Source organism: Halichondria panicea, chromosome 4 (assembly GCF_963675165.1).
Source record: "Halichondria panicea chromosome 4, odHalPani1.1, whole genome shotgun sequence".
Classification (NCBI taxonomy): domain Eukaryota; kingdom Metazoa; phylum Porifera; class Demospongiae; order Suberitida; family Halichondriidae; genus Halichondria; species Halichondria panicea.
In genome coordinates this window covers 6,290,638-6,309,021 of record NC_087380.1, presented here as the reverse complement: position 1 = coordinate 6,309,021, position 18,384 = coordinate 6,290,638, and the positions used below count along the sequence as shown (strand labels likewise).

Sequence of the window (18,384 nt, the reverse complement as noted above, 5' to 3'; positions counted from 1 at the left end):
TGATAATTGGTGATCAAAGGAAGTGGCTCATCGCCAGGAAGCCGCGAGGTCAACCGCAACAAGCACTCTTGCAAAATTCCTTGTACTGTGGTCAATGGTGTCATTATTACAAGCTACTCCTAGAACAAAGTTCAGTAAAGATTAATTAGCTAAGCTGCAGTCTAGTACAGTGAGCCTAGTGTTTCCTAATGGCTGCAAGGTGTGTCTTTGTGGTGTTCTCCCTGCTGGTGATCAGTGTGACAGCTCAGCTGTCATCCGTGAATATCGGCCAAGTTGTGCAAGATCTGGCTCAGAGATTTCAGGACATCAGAAATGATGGACTGGGGATTGATCAGCTTGAGGTAAGCTCAGACTAGCTGAGAGAAATTTTTGTACTGAGCCTTGATTAAAATCATGAAGTGTCAACTACCACAGGTCTATGTTTTTTTAACTAGATCTACCCATTTTGTATACTGTATACGACTGTTGTGTATTTCAGTTGTTCGTATCTTATCGATTGTTTTGATAGCAGACCTAACTCGATCAAAGCAGGTCTCCCTTTGTAGCTTACCATCGCTGTAAGCACGGTATGTGTGTAATGTTTGCAGCTAATCAATGCCCCCAATTACATCCAATAGATGACATACTTTATCTGTGCATGCTGTACATATATACTGTCAGTGTCAGTACGAATCGTTGAGCACGTAATTTATGACTTGTAACTACGACTGGTAGTAGACGTGTAGTAATTAGTAGCGAGTCACTAGTCTACCAATACCCCGGCCTGGTAGTCTGAGTCGCACTGCATCTCCAATTCTACCATTAGTACAGTATAAGGTATAATAGTTGGCACTGTATTCTGGCTTTGCTCATGGTTATAGCTAGCTAGCTAACTAGGGCTGGGGCGCGCCTAGGGAAAGGCGGCCGGCTGATTCAAGTGTGCTTGCAGTGCATGTAGCGTTCAGTCACTGTATGTACGTGGTTATGTACCCCTCTGATGGTCGATGATACTGCCTGTACTTCCTGTACGATGCTCGTACTTGGTTATGTATGTTACCCCTCTGATGGTCGATGATAATGCTCATACGTGGTTATGTATGTTACCCCTCTGATGGTCGATGATTATGCTCGTACGTGGTTATGTATGTTACCCCTCTGATGGTCGATGATAATGCTCATATGTGGTTATGTATGTTACCCCTCTGATGGTCGATGATTATGCTCGTACGTGGTTATGTACCCCTCTGATGGTCGATGATACTGCCTGTACTTCCTGTACGATGCTCGTACTTGGTTATGTATGTTACCCCTCTGATGGTCGATGATAATGCTCATACGTGGTTATGTATGTTACCCCTCCGATGGTCGATGATTATGCTCGTACGTGGTTATGTATGTTACCCCTCCGATGGTCGATGATTATGCTCGTACGTGGTTATGTATGTTACCCCTCTGATGGTCGATGATTATGCTCGTATGTGGTTATGTATGTTACCCCTCTGATGGTCGATGATTATGCTCGTATGTGGTTATGTATGTTAGGTCGATGATATGTATGTACGTGGTTATGTACATTACCCCTCTGATGGTCGATGATTATGCCCTATTCTGGCAGAAACAGTTTGGCAAGCAGGTGTAATGAAATAACACGACCATTGTAGTTTGGATACCATGTCCAATTAGCCTGCTCTGCTAGTGTGCCAGCCACCTGCATTTTGTGTGGTCTTTGGTCGCCTACGAGGTTGCAGGTGCATTGTATACAGCTTATATATGATATATACATTGTACCTCAGTCATGTGATGTTTTCACTATTGATTGAACATTCAAAAAGTAACTTCATATTTCAGCCTGTGTTAAATATGAATTATCCCTTCGTTTTTTGATAGCTCTAGTAGAATATAAAGTGTATGTGTCATTCTGTGTGTAAGACTACTGCCTAGGTTAGCTGTGTAAGTAGCACTGTTATTGATGGGCTACTAAGCAACCTGTTGAAGTATGCAGAATTCATGGGGTGAAATAGTTAGTTTTGATGGTTCTTTCTAGTAGTATAGCTGTCTATTGTGTGTGTGTGTAGACAACTGCTTAGGTTAGCACTTTCCTCGGACATTAGCTGTGGAAGGCAGTACTGTTATTGATGGGCTACTATTGTACAAGTAACTTGTTGAGTGTGCAGAATTTATCCGGTGAAATAGTTAATGGAAAGTTGGTACACACGTGATTATCACATTTACGTTCTAACACCTGTTAACAACCATGATGCCCGCATGATTACATCATGGTATATAGTGTATTAAGATGATCTAACACTTTGCATGTCAGAAGTATACAGAGTGTGATAACCAAATATAATGGTTTTGTCTATAAACGAAATGCTTGTCTGGCACTATAGGAGAAACACCTTATACCACTACGATATAGCCACCCTGTAGCTAGCTGGTTTATGTGTAGCTGCTTGTTGTTAGTGCTAACCTCCTAAGGCAGTAATGCTATTAGTGAGAGCCCAAAATGGGGAAGGATTTGGATTAGCGTTGCAACTCTACACCACTTACAATTATTGGGTACCAAATGATGTTAGCTCTTTGTTTAGTTCTCTTGTAATGAATGTTGTAATGAATGGGATGTATCAGAGTATCAGAGAGACAGTGAAGACTATGGACTGCCTGAGCCAGCTGCACTGTTATGTACGTACCACACCCTAGTGATCAATTCTCTTACTACCTAGAGTTGTTTGCTCATGCAACTAAAACTAATTTCTTTGTGACTGTTGAGTGGTTTTGGTCACGGACTTGTGTGGCCACCAGGGGGGAGCACATGACCTATCATACCTTACATGTACTGTATATAGGGCTTGTGGTGAGTCGGCATGCTGGTAGTTTCACTGTACATGTAGGTATGGCTTACCACTGTTGTTATAGCAGGACTCTTCTGTGCTTTTGTTGGTTTATGGTCGTGTGTGTTGTATGTGTCATTTGATGTGTGAACACCCGTTAATTGTAAAAAGTGTTTGGCCATCTCTTAGAGTATGTGTTGTGGTTGTTGCCATATACTATAAAACGGAGCATAATTACAGGTACATGTATATAGCCTTAGGTGCTATATATCGCTTGGCTTGCTCAATCGGTTGTTTTGTTAATTTTGACTTTTAATACATTAACTTAGTCTCGCGGGCCATACCGTTAAAGGGGAAAGAACGCTAGTGACTTATTAATTTTAATAAAGATAACGAACTAAGCTCTGGAAATGTTTTTCCCATCAGAATTGTGTATCTATGGCAGAGGCAGCTAGTACAGATTGATTGTCTAGACCCTCGGTGTTCTATGCCAATACCATATAAGGCCTGTGTGTGTGTGTGTGTGTGTGTGTGTGTGTGTGTGTGGCGGTCAGTATGTGGTGTGTGGTGTGTGGGGGTGACAAGGAAACTTGGCAATGCTCAACTGTAAGAACAATCTTCTCATACTTAGCTACACACAGTTCCAGTTAACTGACTGCTTTCAAAAGACTGAAAGACTGGGCTATGTTGTACATAACATGGTTTCTGTACCCTAATTGTTGATTTCAATGGCTATTTGTGTATCTAACATCTGTAGTACCAGGTAACCCATAGTTACTACAGGTATGTTAATCAATGTTGGTGTTTACTGCCCCCCCCCCCACCCCCTACGATGCACAGAAAAAACACATATTTAGGTATGATGGTATTGCAATTAAAGAAGAACTGCGTGGTCTAATGATTATGTGTACATACGCAGCATAATAATTATACGTGTTAAAATTCCACAGTAATTATTTTGTGATTGGTTTACAATGATATTAGCACATGTATGTACACAGTGTGTATCAACTGGTACAGCTAGAGCACTAGTTGTTTTCATACTAGCCTATGGTATGTGGTAGCAATTAAGTGATACTTTCTGTCTGTCTGTTTTTACCCTCTCTCCTCCTCTGTATTGCAGGGTGCGTATCGCGGTGCTCAGTTCAACTACAACACTCTCTCACAGAGCCAGATTGAAGAGATGGTGAGCAGACACTAAATAAGAGGACACTCGATCATGATTGATACTGTGTAATAGTTAGACACTGTTTTGGAGGTGTCTATGGGATTTTATAGCCCAAAGGCACTGATTTAGTATCCCGAGCGTAGCGACGGCACTACAATGGCTTCGTTTTCATTCTTATTGTACTAATCTAATCAGAGTACATCGTTACATGTCTCATCCTTTAGGCAGTCGTAATAAGTAAACTAGTAAACTAGTAATGTACATCACAAAACCATTAATAATTATTTGCTAGTGATCAAAATAATTGTGCAACACATGCACATCGATCATTTCCTAGTAGAAAACACCAATTGTCAATACCTGAGCACGTGAGCACAGTCACTCACTCCCTCCCCTCACACAGTTGACAGACTCCACCCTAACTGGCCCTGTGAACTCTGTCCTCAGCCTGTTTGACGATATTGTTATGGAAACAGGCACGGCAACCCCCCTGTCTCCCCAGGAATGTTGTAGCAGCACTGAGTGAGTTTTTAAGCACAACTCCGCACAGAACAGCTAGGTGTAGTTGTGAAAGTAGCCATTTGTTTCTATATACATCTGTGCCTGGCCTGTGTGTGCTAGTGAAGTATCATATATCCTTCACCTAATCCTGGTACTATACATGTACAAGTGAAACTGTGTTTTGTGGTCAGTTTGGTAGGGTCAGGTTACCCTCAAGTCTCCATAGAAACCTGTGTAGTAGGCCACCACTCACCACTGTTGGTCTGCCCAAGGGGTGACCCCCAGTTCACTCTATGTGTTATGCGAACATGCACTGATGTGCTTGTATGATAACGCTACGGCTATTCTAATCACCCACAGTTCCAATGCTTGCTGTCACCAATGTGATGGTCTCTCTAATACTGAGTTAGCGGATAGAGTAGCCGCTCTGTTCACTCAGCACAGTGTTATTAACGGAGGTCAGCTGTACTTTGGTCTAAACGAGGGACCGCTAATTCAATATCCTCGTCCCTCATCCACCGACAACTGTGTCGTCAAGGATGCTCGATTACAGTGAGTGGACACACCCCCACAATAACACACCCCCACACACACATTACTCACTCTGACCCCTCCCCCAAACAATGCTCACATACTCGTTAACTTACGTAGTGTTAGTGTTTGCAAAGGCTTTAATGTACATCGTGTGTACAATTCATACTTGTAAAGAGGTTGATAATTATTCCTATCCACCAATTTCACATGCACCCACACCCACACACACCCACACCCACACCCACACACACACACCTCACACACACACACACCTCACACATACTCAGGCAGTGGCACAGAAGAGCGTTATCGAGACCTCTAGAGGTGGTGATAGTCTTGGACGCCTCTAATGCTAGTTCATTCGTTTCAAATACTGACATTGTCAATTTGAAGGAAGTTGCCACGAGCATCATCAGATCCCTGACTCAGCAGGACATGGTGAGCTGCCAATCCACTACTGCCACATATAATTATGCCTCAGGGCTTAGTTACATATGATATTATGATAGCATCTCAACTGGTTCCACGTGCATAAATTTATAGTTATATCGATTGATTAAAAGTTGCGTAGCAGATCTTCAGAGATCTTGTCCAGCTGTCGATATATAAGTCTTGACTGCATGAGGTTAATTGTTATGTTATGTACTGTGTTTCTTAGTTAGGGCCAAATCATTGAGACGTTGTTTTTCCATCCTGACAGGTTGCCGTGGTGAGACCTGATCGTTTAACAGATCTTCCCCTCATCATCACTCGATTGGCTAATAGTGTTAATCCCCGTGTTGTGCCCGTGTGTGATGACATCATTGTTGAGATGGAACAGTTCGCCACGTCCGTCTCAGAGATGAGCAATGCCAATATGACGACGGCATTCCAGACCGGTATCGGACTGTTCTCAAGCAATTCTGACACAGGTATTTGTGTATTTCTGTACGTGGCATGTATGAAAGTTCTCAGTAGTACATTGTAAGTACTACCAAGAGTATATGATAGAGAAGAGAGTATCGAACGTAGGCATACTGTGTATCAGATGTATGTAGAGAGTAACGTGACTTCCTGTATCTGTCATGGGCTTGGAATTTGCACACTGATCAATCCAAGCATGGGTGATGTAATCTATATCAATGTATGCCTACGTTCCATACTCTCTCTCTCTCTATTATAACTCTTGGTACCACATTATGTGTGTGAAGGTGTATAGTGTTAGAACCAAGAAACCTCTGTGCTAGCTGTCTATAATGTTCCCTATTCCAACGAGGTGTGAATTGCCTGAATGCAAGAGCTCACTTGACATAATGATTCTTATATCCCCAGACAAGGTTCTGGTCTCAATTGTTCCTGGAATCACTAATGGATTTTCTGAGGCGGTGTCCAGTCTCGAGGAAACTGTCAGCAGTATGCCACATTTAATGGAAGTGGTGGTGTCCTCGTATCGGGCTGTGAATGAAGGCAGCTTCACAGCATCGCGGTTCACTGAACTCTCGGAGGTATAGTACAGTTGTAGTACAGTGATCTACATGTACGAGCACATTCTCCTGTTAAACTTTTGTTTGAAGCATAGAACTAGTTTTCCTGCCATAATTACAAAACAAAAACTTCTAATATACCATTCTCTAGATCATACTACATATAGTTGCTTTACTTCACTTGTGAACTTACCGTTCTTCTGTTAAATGTTTTGTTGAAGCTTAGAACTAGGTTCTTAAACTTGTTGTGTGACTGCCATTATTATAAACAAAAACCTCTGAAGTGCCATTCTCTTACTAGTTGCTCTACTTCACTTGTGAACTTACCGTGGTTTGTCTCCATGGCCTACAGATTGGTCGTGGTGGAGGTGTCAATGTGATATTGAACGACAACACTCCGCTTGTTCTTCAACCCCTGGCCGGGAGATTCTACCCCCTCCCGTCAGACCCCCCACAGTCGTCCAGTCCAATCACTGGAAGAGCCACCAGCAGCATATCACAAGGTACGTATGATCATCCCTTAGGTCAATGTGTTGGCATGACATGTTTCATTTTCACTACACATTTGCTCGTCCATGAGTGAATGGGCTTACCGTAATTGATGTAATTACAGCGTCAGAAGAAAAAAAATTATTTTTGTGAGACTATAATTATGTATACAAAACAAATGAATTTATATGATGCTATACTTATGGCCGAAAATTTCGTGTTTAGAGTGGCGCTGTAATTACATCAATTACGGTATTATACTCTACATGACGTAGTTGGATGGTCTATTTAGCCACCTACAAAGTTATCTACTTATTCTTGTAGGCAGTAGCTGATATGTTTCTCTTCGGTACTTACTCATTTTTTACAGACCAGGCTTATATATTTTTAGTTGATGATCCTTACCAAATTCACGAATACTCTACTTTAATATTCTTGTTGTATTGTTTCTCTCTCAGAGGGGGTGTTGACTATTTCTCGTCCTGTGATCAATGGAACACAACTGATTGGTGTCCTTCATGCCGAGTTACCCTGGCAACACCTGTTCTCTGTCGCCCTCACTCGTCTTGCCGAGCGAAAGTCCTCGTACCCGTTTGCGTTCGATTACAACAATCAGCTTCTGTTTCATCCTTTGCTGCCCAGCAATGTTCTCGGGGACGTGCCTGTTACTGAGTCAGAGTCTGAAACAATGGGGAAGGTTGATGTGTCCGTGCTGAATGGCACTAGGTGAGGATAATACGTAGCTAAATAATACGGGCAAAATACTACAAAAGTGAAGTGGTGCCAATCCTTCAATCCGTCCGTCATATAATTATAATTATAGTTAAAGCCTTCAACAAGAATTTTTGAGTTACTACAATGTTTCGCGAGCATTAAATTATTATGCACACTTTGCGAGCAAAAGAAGATTGTAAAGATCGACCTACACTGATACTTGTATGACATCATTAGTCAATGTATATTATCTCAATGTGAACTCACTCACCCAACCCCCCTCCCCCCTCATAGCGTCGGCACCATCCTATCAGCAGCGGTCACTAAGACACTCCTTGTACAGTCAACTGCTGCTGAAACAGACTTTGCGTTTGTAGTGAGGCAAGTGCCTGCCCGGTATCACTGCACTGACAGTGGGGCCATGTACGTCTGTGTTATCGTTGCCGATGAGGATGTTACCGTGGCAACACTCCAAACGAGCGCCAATGTTCAAGGTACGCTTTGATTTGTTTTTTGAAATACAGTAGTTACAGAGTTTCACATGGCATTTATTTAATGATCACAGAATGTCCAGTAATGGTCACCCTCCATAATAAATTATATTGGACCTGTGTTTAGCAGGCCACCTCTTTATTACAGCCATTGCTAGTCTGCCCCCGAGGATGTCTGCTCTAAATTGAATCTAATGATGTGTTGCTTTCACAAATATAATGTATAGCCCTTTGAAGTACCTCTTATATCCAATTACAGTTTTCCCAGCTATACATGTATGTCCATCAGAATGCACCCCTCCCCTCCCCATAACCCCGCCCCCTACAGGAACCTACTCGTCCCGTCCATCTGGCCCACCCCTCTACCACAACCTGCCACTGTCAGCACCAACCTCGCCACGTTGTGACTACTTCTGTAAAGCTTCTCTCACAGGTGGGACAACTGTTTGATCAGTACTGGAGTGTTCTCAGATAGAACCTTTGGTGTGTGTACAAGCAAAGTGCATTTAAAAATGCCCTGGCAAAATTGTCATTGTGTAATCATGGTAGTGCTCGTGTTTTATCTGTCCATTCGTCTCATTTTTCCCACCCTCTATCATTTTCAGACCGCCTATCGTTCCAACTGACCTCCCCCAGCCAACCCCCCACAGCCGATGACCAGAACCTCGTACAGGAAGTGTCCGCCTACATACAAGGAACTGGGAGCCGTCCCTCTTGGGTGACAGCGGGCGTGGCGACAGAGATTGCCCTAGGCTCAGTCGTTGCCTCACAATGGGTCGACAGGAGCAATACACCCAGTGACTACATCTCTAGACGGTATGTGATATAAAGAATATTGTACTGGCCATTTCTCTTATAGACTGTCGTAAGGTGGCACTTAATATATTAATCGAACTGCAATGTCGAGTGCTTTATAGAGGAAGTAGGCGTGGGGACGAGGCTATATTTATGATGATGCTACAGTATCTTAGTCTAGAGTGTGAACAGTGGTAGGGTACATGCTTGAGCAAGCTCGTGTTGGTGTGAGGTGAACTTAACACTTTGTTTAACATTTCTATCCATCTCTGCAGTCACCTGGCCACACCCAGTGGAGCGTACCTCACCTACCCGCCCACACAGTTTGTGCCCGAGTATCGCCCCCGTAACAGCAACTGGTACACAGCGTCACAAGCACACCCCTCACTCCTCACACTCACACCCCCAACCGAGGGGCTTAGAGAAGGATCACGACTCTCAGTCTCTGTCGGCTATGCTGTTAGGACACCCTCTTCTGAAAGGTGCAGTATAATGATCAGTTAATGCTGTTGTGGGTGTGGTCTCATTGATTGTGCACCGTCTTTGTCATTGATGCATGTAGTTTTATTGTCGTGACTGTCAGTCAAGTGCTATTAGGATAAGGTTACATTGTTATCATGAGTCCTATCATGACATGCACTCTTGGTCGTATGCGTGATTGTTTCCTAAGCAATTTGCATAGCACACATGCTGATATTACCCCCACACCCACGCGCACACACACACACACACACACACACACACACACACACACACACACACAGTGACAACGCATTTAACGGCAGCAGTACCTTGGCTGTAGTAGCTGCTGAGCTCACTCTGGATTCACTACGAGGCTTTGTCCGCCAAGCCCTCCCACTCTGCGAAGGGAGCAGCCAAGTCAGCTGCTTCATTATCGACGATCTCGGTAGCATCATCTACGATGAGGTGGTGGTCCACAGCGGCATGTACAGGGGAGGGGCTTTGTTTCTGGAGCGACCATTTCAGAATAATCGACTCGATGCTATCCGGGTACTGTTTACTAGCCTGCAGGGGAACTTGGTTACCAAACGAGAGTGTGAGGATTACTTTGTGGTTGGCGTGGAAACGAGGAGGTTCTATAGCGTAAGTGATTGTCCGCTAGTGATTAACACACTTTATAGTTGTACGTACTGTCCTGGCACTGTATATGCATGTAGCTACATTTACGTATTGTTGTCAAGTTCTGTAGGTGTACATGCGTGTGTTAGTTGACTACATGTACACTGTCTTCCTTCCAGCTGGATATCACCAAAGATGATGAAGTGAGGGGAACGGGAGGAGGCTGTATCAATTATGTGGTGAGTGACTGCTAGTGTGATCAATTCAACATTGATTGTGTGATTAGGTGTGTCTTTATAGTCATACGTACATGTTGTATGTACTCTATAATTATAGCTTACTGTAAATAGTTGCAAGGACCTCCTAAATTTGTACATATGATATTTTTTATTTTAGGTCCGTCTACTGTTTTGACGTTGTACCTGTAGCTTGCCCCTCCCCCTCTGTTGATAATGTACCTGTTTGATTTTATTAACAATTAAGTGATGCGTTTTTGTTCTGTTTCAGATCCAGCGCATCCCTGGCACCAATGCATTTATGGTGGTCATGGAAGAGACAAGGCAGTGTGGCATCCTCTGCTTCTGTAGTGTAAGTGTCTTCTTAATAATCAATGTGCTGAACATGTACATTGTTGTGTGTATAAGCTCCAATCATGTGCACATTGGTAGAAGCATAGCTACAGAATAGCCTTTATTGGATTGCACATTATCGAGTGATAATTATTATTCCCTGAATGTAGCTTGGTCTAAAATTTGCAACAAATGTTGTTCTATAGTGTGCTGCCTATAGTGTGCTGCCTATAGTGTGCTGCCTATAGTGTGCTGCCTATAGTGTGGTACCTATAGTGTGCTGCCTATAGTGTGCTGCCTATAGTGTGGTACCTATAGTGTGGTACCTATAGAGTGTGGTGCCTATAGAGTGGTATACCTATAGTGTGGTGCCTATAGTGTGGTACCTATAGTGTGGTGCCTATAGTGTGGTACCTATAGTGTGGTACCTATAGTGTGCTGCCTATAGTGTGGTGCCTATAGTGTGGTGCCTATAGTGTGGTGCCTATAGTGTGCTGCCTATAGTATGGTGCCTATAGTATGCTGCCTATAGTATGGTGCCTATAGTATGCTGCCTATAGTATGGTGCCTATAGTGTGCTGCCTATAGTGTGCTGCTGCCTATAGTGTGCTGCCTATAGTGTGCTGCCTATAGTGTGCTACCTATAGTATGGTGCCTATAGTGTGGTGCTTATAGTGTGGTGCCTTATACATGTGCGTACTCAGTACAGTAACTGTAACTTCTCCATTCGCTGAAGACATTCTGCATACTACCTTAATTAATCTGTTCATACATGTACCAGCACAAATCAATGTAATTACTGTTTCTCCATAACACTTATTAGCGTGATGGATTGGTGTGTCAGGATTGCGAGACCTTCTCCCCCGGAGGCTGCGAGTGTCCGTGCTACTGCAGAGAAGAGTGCCTAGCTAGATCGTAAGTACAGTATGATAATGGTTGGAGAGAGTAGAAAAGGAAGGGGAAGGAGTGTGCGGAAGCGAGAGTAGATACTCTAGCAAGAATAGATAAGTGTATCTACTCTTAGCGGAAGAAATAGAAGAGTGGGTGATAGTGGGGAAGAGTGGGGTAGAGGGATAGTGAGGAAGAGTGGGTGATATTGGAAAAAGTATGTGTATGCCTGACACTGTACGGGATGGGATATGCATGTACCAGTGAGCAGCCTATATTCTTACACCACCAGAGGTCTGTATGATGAGTCTGTATTGCTGAACTACATTACAGTCCGTATGACTTGAACTAGCCACTTTATTCCTCCTCCTCTCATGTCTGTATCTCATGTCTGTATCTACCCCACCTTGCAGCATTCAGTTGGCGTGTCCGGCACCAAAGAGCTTGGAGCCAGTCAACTACGAGGTAGCAGTAGCCGCCGTTTCCAACCCAACACAAACAAACACCTGCTTCAACCAAAACTGCAACTGCAAAGCCACTCAAAAGTAAGTAGTCTGTGTTAATGCTAATAAAGGTGGTGGCTATGAAAGAGACTGTACGTTAAATGTTGAAGGGCTAAATTCAGTGATTCGCAGTACATGTACATACGTTATTTCGTGTCAGGTGAATCCCCTGAGAAGCTACTCAAAATTGAACGCGTGCTTGAAATTACAAAAACATATTGCCTGAATGGTGTCAGGAGCACATAAGCTAGTACATGAGTAGAGATGCATGGAGTGTCTTATACTATATGGGTCACATTAAGGTAACACTTTTGTGGAGAACGGCAGCCTCGATCCCCTTTGATATTGAGCACCCACACAAATAAACTTTGCGCTTGTTACAATCTGCGAAAAATGTGACAGTTTGTCCGTCCAATAAAATGAAAACTACAATAATTTGATTATAATGAAGACTTACAATAAGTATACTTTTTTCTTTGTTGCCTCCACAGCTCCTGTCTGGGTGTGCGAGAGTGTAGCTGGTGTGCTTCTCAGCAGAAGTGTGTCTATTATGCAGAGTGCTGTGACTCGAGCAGTGAGCTGGGAAGTTGCTGCGACACTTCACCACAACTGAACAGATTCACTGCCCTCCAGCCCACCTGCAACCTTCAGCCTGTCTGCACAGCAGGTGATTATCCTACATGTACCGTAACATCTCTTTTTAAGGCGACCTCATAGCACCATTTTGTTAAGTGTAGCAAAACGTAGTCTCGCTTTAAACGTAGAGGTCTTGCGCTAGATAAAACTAGTGTGATTGTCTCATGCCAACCTGACTGTAAGACAAACATAAAGATGCCCCGGGGCAGCTATTAAATTAAGTCTATAGGGGAATTAACTTTACTGAGTGAAGCTCTTAGTATTTTTCCAAAGATGTGCTTTTAAAAGTTCTAACTTCCGTATAGCTAGTAATTTTCATGAATAAAATGTTCGTTTGCTTTATTACATGCACTGCATTGGTAACATTTTCGTCAAGGTTAGTTTGTTCACAAAAATAACGAATTTTGTACCCCATGAAATTTACCTGCTATAAAGTATGGTATAAAGTGCTTGTAATAATTATGTCATGAAACTCTTCTGGTTTGTGCACAGGTCATGGTCTTACTTCTAGCTGTCCTCAGAGCAGCGGCAGCAACACTGCCGTTGTAGCTGGTGTGGTGGGAGGTCTCTTTGCTGTCGTCCTGTTAGCCCTCATCGTTGCCCTGGTTGTGTGGTATCAAGTGTGTCGTCGTGACGACCCTAAAGATGAAACAAGTAGAGAGAGTGCTTTCGACTTTTCTAGCAAGCGTACGGAAGCTACTAACCCAACAAGCAGTGATGTACAATCTCAAGATGGTCTAAATAAAAGCCCAGTATCTAAAGCACCTTCCGTAGTGATAGGAGGGAGCACTGAAAAAACTGATTCAACCACATTGTAGAAAGTTTATTAGCAATGAACTACTATCCTAGAGTATGCGTTATTAGCTTCAAAATGTTCTATTGTGCATAATTATAATTATTGTACATTCATATCCTAATTACATGTATGCATAGCATAGTATGTTTTGCAGTGTTGTGCATTGCTGTAAACTTTTCATCATTGTAATTTTGAGCACTTCCATTTATCAATGTACTAGTGTGTATTACAGTGCCAATAGAGTAAATAAACGCAATTTGGTACGTATTGGTACATAAATGTAAATATTTTGGGATTTGAACATTTCTAAGAAAATATGATGATACTATTGTGTTGGTGAACAAATTATCTAAAACTCATCTTCCATGGCAATCAAAGGTGGTGGGTATGTGGTGGTTTATATAACACCAACATTTTTCTATAGTGGACAATTGCTTAGCGATCGAAAAGACCAATTCTTTTCGGCTAAGGTATGGAACTTGGGGACAGCATTCCTGAATAGTTACCTAACATATGCATGGTTACGTATATATAGCTTACATAAGTACACGTACTAATTAATACTCAATTGTTATGGGGTATTTTGGGTGCGCATGCCTTTTCGCTTAGCGATGGAACTCAAGCAAATTTGTCGTCTAAGGTCTAATTGTTTTTGCACTTTAAATTTTCTATCTTTTGATACAAAAAATGTGTCCAAAAATACTTAAAGTTCCAGAGATATTTGATGTTACACATATTTTTTTACGATAACCCCCATTTTTTCACCTAAAATGATTTCCCACTACAAGTTTTGAATAATGTTGTAGCTTATTCAAGCACAATTTCTTACAATCTTGAGATACATTTAAGTACAACTACTCTCACTCTATTGGTATTTACTCGCTGAAGGCACTGTATACCCCATGTGTGCAGGTGAAGGATCAATTTCTGCACGCTCCCTGTGAAGGATCAATTTCTGTAATTTCCAATGCGCATGCTCGTACATAATTGTACAATGCAGTCGGGTAAAGTTGGATCACTTTTGGCGGCAAAACATTTCTACAAAAGGTGGCACTTGCAATGTTTTGTCATCTCATTTGTTTGAAGAAAGCTCTCAACTCGACTCAAAGCACAACGATAACTCATCATGTCTGGACGTGGCAAAGGAGGAAAAGGACTTGGAAAGGGAGGCGCCAAGCGCCATAGGAAGATTCTTCGTGACAACATCCAGGGAATCACTAAGCCTGCTATCAGACGTCTGGCTCGTCGTGGTGGTGTCAAGCGTATCTCTGGACTGATCTATGAAGAGACCCGCGGTGTCCTGAAGGTATTCCTTGAGAATGTCATCCGTGATGCTGTCACCTACACTGAACATGCCAAGAGAAAGACTGTGACTGCCATGGATGTTGTGTATGCACTGAAGAGGCAAGGACGTACTCTCTATGGATTCGGTGGTTAAATCTCATCTCCCATCTTCCATCAAACTGGCTCTTCTAAGAGCCACCACTTCCCTCAAAAGAAACATTTTTATCTCCATGGTGTTGTACATAAGTATAAATGTTATTATGGTGTTAAATTCAGTATCCTGATCAATTAATTGCCTTGTAATACATGATCTAGATCCAGCTGTAAAATGTTATGGGAAAGACGTGTACGGTAATTGCTCTACTTCTTAGTTGCTATATAGGATGTCATTATAACTTGTTTTTAGCTGGCCTTGATTATACTTCTCTGGCACTGTGGTGACCTTTGGTCCAGAAGACCCTCTCGTAAGAATCCTCTATAATGGCCTCCTATTAATTATTAATGCATGAATTAATTAATTAATTTTCAATATTTCGATGAAAAAATGTAATGAATCAAATCAAGACGGTCAGTCGCGATTGTACATCACAAATCAATTAATAAAATATGTAAAAAATATTATTGTTCTATGGTGGCTGTAATGGTGTCGATTCTTTTGGTAATCTCTCCTATGACATCGTGTAGTTTATTAGAGTCTATGAAGAAATGAACAAATAGTTTTCTCTCAGTGGTAAGGGAAGAATCTGAACTGATAGTCTTTCGGTGACTGTCGAACTGCTTCAATAGAGCTTTGATGTTCTTTTCCATTGTGGTCACCACAGACTTTAGGCGAATGTACTCAGCTTGGTATTCTTCAATGGTCAGCACAGGCTTCTCTGAGTTGTGGAATACACTGTAAACCAAGCTGTCATGATGCTGATGCCTGTGAATAATAAATGATGGGCATAGGGGCGGGCATTGAATGTAGTCATAATAATATTATTATTATCACTTACTGTTCTTCCATCAAATCCTCTTGTTCCATAAACATAGCTTGTAGTACATCCTCAGCTGTGGTTAGTCTTTGGGCCAGCTGCTTGAATGCAGCCTTAAGTGAGTCAATGGTGATGAATGGAGCCTCTGGAGTAGAGCTTAGACCAAGAAGAGCGCAGGCGGTTTGGGTGAAAGTATCACCAGAATCAACAGTCTGTCTAGGAGCACTAGAGTCCACTAATGTGGCACTTTTTATACGTAGCTTACAAACAAGTTAAGGAATTTCAAACTTGCAATGCGTAAACTAAAAGCTATGACAAAACGAACATACAGGAAGAGAGTGAAGTGCACTGAGGTGAGTTCTAAGCTGTAGATAGGTCATAAATTATGTCAAGGATACCAATCTTTGGTCTCGGCTGGACTTCCATTTGTCCAGCTGTTTCTTAGTGGCAGAGAGGAGGCGGTGAGTCTCCCTGTGTCTCCGTAGCTCCACCTCGTACAACATGGACAGCAGCTCATGACGGGCTCTTTGAGACTGGAGGCTCTCTATAACCTAACAATAAGTACATTTACTTACACGACAAAACTATGTATTTTAGAACACAACTAAGAAGCACTAACCACGGTACAAAACTACGTAAATTATATTCATTTTTGTACTCACTTTTGTCTGTTTGGAGTTGAAGTATTCCTGTCTGGCCAGTTTGAGGTCGTGGTCTCCGTGGAGGACAGTTGTCACTTTCAGGGTGGCCATGTCCTTGAGGAGGGCGGGCAACACAGTCAAGCACATCTCTTGAATCTGACACTCGAGTCCTGAGCGTTGAGTCTGCTTCACAGATATTTGTTCCCTGTTTATAAATCATGCATTAGGTGCTATATAATTATATACTGCATATATAAACAACCATGCTACGCGTACACACACTGTACAGTACATCACATAGCCAGAGTTACATTAGGAGCCCATTAATAGTTCCTGCATGGTTACACATGCATGCACGTTCTGAAGTATATGTTCTAACCTTAGTGCAGCTGGTTCCAACTGACTGCCAGGTTGCCTCAGGGTTGACAAATTCTCCGTTGCTATTGCAGCTGCTGATACAGAGTACTGCTCAGCCATCTTGGCATTCAAGTACTTCATCTCAGTGACTGGGTATCTGAAACAAAAAATAAGCATCAACCCTCACACAGAACGAATATCACTAACTCTACAACATACGTAAACAGCCTCGTGGTTAACCAATAATTGAACAGGGACTTAATTCGTAACTTCAAAAGCAATAAGGAAAAATTAATCGCACAGGCCCACTTACACAGCTTGTAATCGGGCCAATTCCTGACAGTGGGCGTGGTACTGTTCCTGAGAGAATCCCCTTAACAACAGTCCCTCCCTGTCCCCCAGGTCCAGGTCACCACCCTCAGAGTCACCAGACACCATGTTCACTATGCCCTGGGGAGGTTGTTTTTTTGTAAAACAAGTGTAGCGAACATACATGTATAATAATAAAGAATTAAAGCAACTAAAATAATGACGGAGGAAAAAATTCACATTATGAGTGAAATGTCCAAGTGGCGCTTATTTGGGTGCAGTGTGTATCTTCTGAGCTCACCTCAAAGAATTGTTTCTTAGAGTATGCAGTGAGTTCTGTGAGGTACTTTCTCTCCGAGGCAAAGTAGTCATCTTGAGATACCTGGCTCAGGAATCTGCCAGGGGGTGGTTTAGAGTCTTCACCGTGGAACTGACACACTGACTGGACTGATGAGTCCAATTCTTGGGCAGCGTTGTTAAGCTGTGTTTGTGGGGGCGGGGGCAAGGGAGCTGATTCATACAGTTGTACTATAGTGTCTATGACTAAAGACGTAGTACAGTACATGTGCACTTGTGTATCGTGAAAAAAGGCCTGAAAATGAGGCTATGTGTGTGCTGTATTATACAAGCTATAATAATAATTAGATACTCCTCACCTCAGCATTGTCTTGGTCTGCTTTCTCCATGGATGCTTGCAGTTGCCGCTGACAAGTGGTCTTTTGTGCCTCTAGATCATCTCGCTCGTGGGCCAGAGAAGCATAGTGCTCACTGCAACAAGCACATACAATAACAGCAGTCCTCATATAGCAAATAAACGTACAGCTACAAAACCCGATTGAAATGCTATTGATCGAGTCACTGTGTGTGTAGTACAATAAAGTGATTGACAAAATTATAACATACCTCAGTTTCCCCTTAACGGCGGTGAGAGTGGACAGATGACTCTTGGCACTAGCTACTTGTAACTTGAGCTCCTCTACCTCCTTGGAAACCGCCTCTGATGACCTTTGACCCCCTGATCCACTCAACCGAGACACAGCTTCCTGCAGCGCTTCTCCCTGCACATCACACGAGATAAAACTATGCACCCGATTTATGCAAATAGTTACCTTCAAGGTGGCTCCGGACTCTTTGAGCTTTTCATACTCCGCAGTCTCTGTTGAAGTGAGATGGTGTTTTCTGTTCAACCTTTCCGTGACAGCTTTGACAAAGCCAAATAACTTCTCATTTTGCCCTAAATTTGATGGCAATTGGCCCACATTTCCAGTGTACCCTAGCTCCAATAATGAGGCTTGAAATGATGACTGCAACTGGGCAACATCTACGGTCATTTTCAATTCTTGAGAAAAGTCTGTGAACTTTGAACTGTCCATTTGCTAGAA

The 18,384-nt window shown here is 42.6% G+C and overlaps 3 protein-coding genes across 3 annotated transcripts; 2 read left to right on the top strand and 1 right to left on the bottom strand.

Annotated features, from left to right (window-relative positions):
- Nucleotides 1–65: 65 nt before the first annotated feature.
- On the top strand, nucleotides 66–13,641 carry LOC135334559 (VWFA and cache domain-containing protein 1-like). Its single transcript, XM_064529782.1, has 20 exons — nucleotides 66–341; nucleotides 3,934–3,996; nucleotides 4,382–4,500; nucleotides 4,840–5,031; nucleotides 5,301–5,451; nucleotides 5,714–5,924; nucleotides 6,325–6,497; nucleotides 6,829–6,979; nucleotides 7,424–7,691; nucleotides 7,974–8,173; nucleotides 8,499–8,603; nucleotides 8,776–8,986; nucleotides 9,241–9,447; nucleotides 9,730–10,069; nucleotides 10,225–10,284; nucleotides 10,553–10,633; nucleotides 11,438–11,529; nucleotides 11,916–12,047; nucleotides 12,497–12,672; nucleotides 13,134–13,641. Exons 1-20 carry the CDS (start codon nucleotides 189–191, stop codon nucleotides 13,457–13,459), a joined length of 3,411 nt encoding a protein of 1,136 aa, XP_064385852.1. The 5' UTR covers nucleotides 66–188; the 3' UTR covers nucleotides 13,460–13,641.
- An 839-nt stretch (nucleotides 13,642–14,480) lies between these two features.
- LOC135334677 (histone H4) lies at nucleotides 14,481–15,062 on the top strand. The gene has a single exon (XM_064529953.1). The coding sequence runs from the start codon at nucleotides 14,564–14,566 to the stop codon at nucleotides 14,873–14,875; it is 312 nt and encodes a 103-aa protein (XP_064386023.1). The 5' UTR covers nucleotides 14,481–14,563; the 3' UTR covers nucleotides 14,876–15,062.
- A 171-nt stretch (nucleotides 15,063–15,233) lies between these two features.
- LOC135334675 (HAUS augmin-like complex subunit 3) lies at nucleotides 15,234–18,377 on the bottom strand. The gene is made up of 10 exons (XM_064529952.1): nucleotides 18,112–18,377; nucleotides 17,906–18,060; nucleotides 17,659–17,770; nucleotides 17,304–17,483; nucleotides 17,007–17,143; nucleotides 16,716–16,850; nucleotides 16,358–16,541; nucleotides 16,094–16,246; nucleotides 15,717–15,955; nucleotides 15,234–15,643 (listed from the first exon to the last, which is right to left on the bottom strand). The coding sequence occupies exons 1-10, from the start codon at nucleotides 18,373–18,375 to the stop codon at nucleotides 15,340–15,342; spliced, it is 1,863 nt and encodes a 620-aa protein (XP_064386022.1). The 5' UTR covers nucleotides 18,376–18,377; the 3' UTR covers nucleotides 15,234–15,339.
- Between the last annotated feature and the right edge of the window lie 7 nt (nucleotides 18,378–18,384).

Coding starts and splice junctions, on each gene's coding strand:
- LOC135334559 (XM_064529782.1), top strand. CDS start 189: ATGGCTGCAAGGTGTGTCTTTGTGGTGTTCTCCCTGCTGGTGATCAGT. Junction 10,070..10,224: donor AAACGAGGAGGTTCTATAGC/GTAAGTGATTGT, acceptor TCTTCCTTCCAG/CTGGATATCACCAAAGATGA. Junction 11,530..11,915: donor GAAGAGTGCCTAGCTAGATC/GTAAGTACAGTA, acceptor CCCACCTTGCAG/CATTCAGTTGGCGTGTCCGG.
- LOC135334675 (XM_064529952.1), bottom strand. CDS start 18,375: ATGGACAGTTCAAAGTTCACAGACTTTTCTCAAGAATTGAAAATGACC. Junction 16,851..17,006: donor TTGGCCCGATTACAAGCTGT/GTAAGTGGGCCT, acceptor TTTTTGTTTCAG/ATACCCAGTCACTGAGATGA. Junction 15,644..15,716: donor GAGGATTTGATGGAAGAACA/GTAAGTGATAAT, acceptor TATTATTCACAG/GCATCAGCATCATGACAGCT.
- LOC135334677 (XM_064529953.1), top strand. CDS start 14,564: ATGTCTGGACGTGGCAAAGGAGGAAAAGGACTTGGAAAGGGAGGCGCC.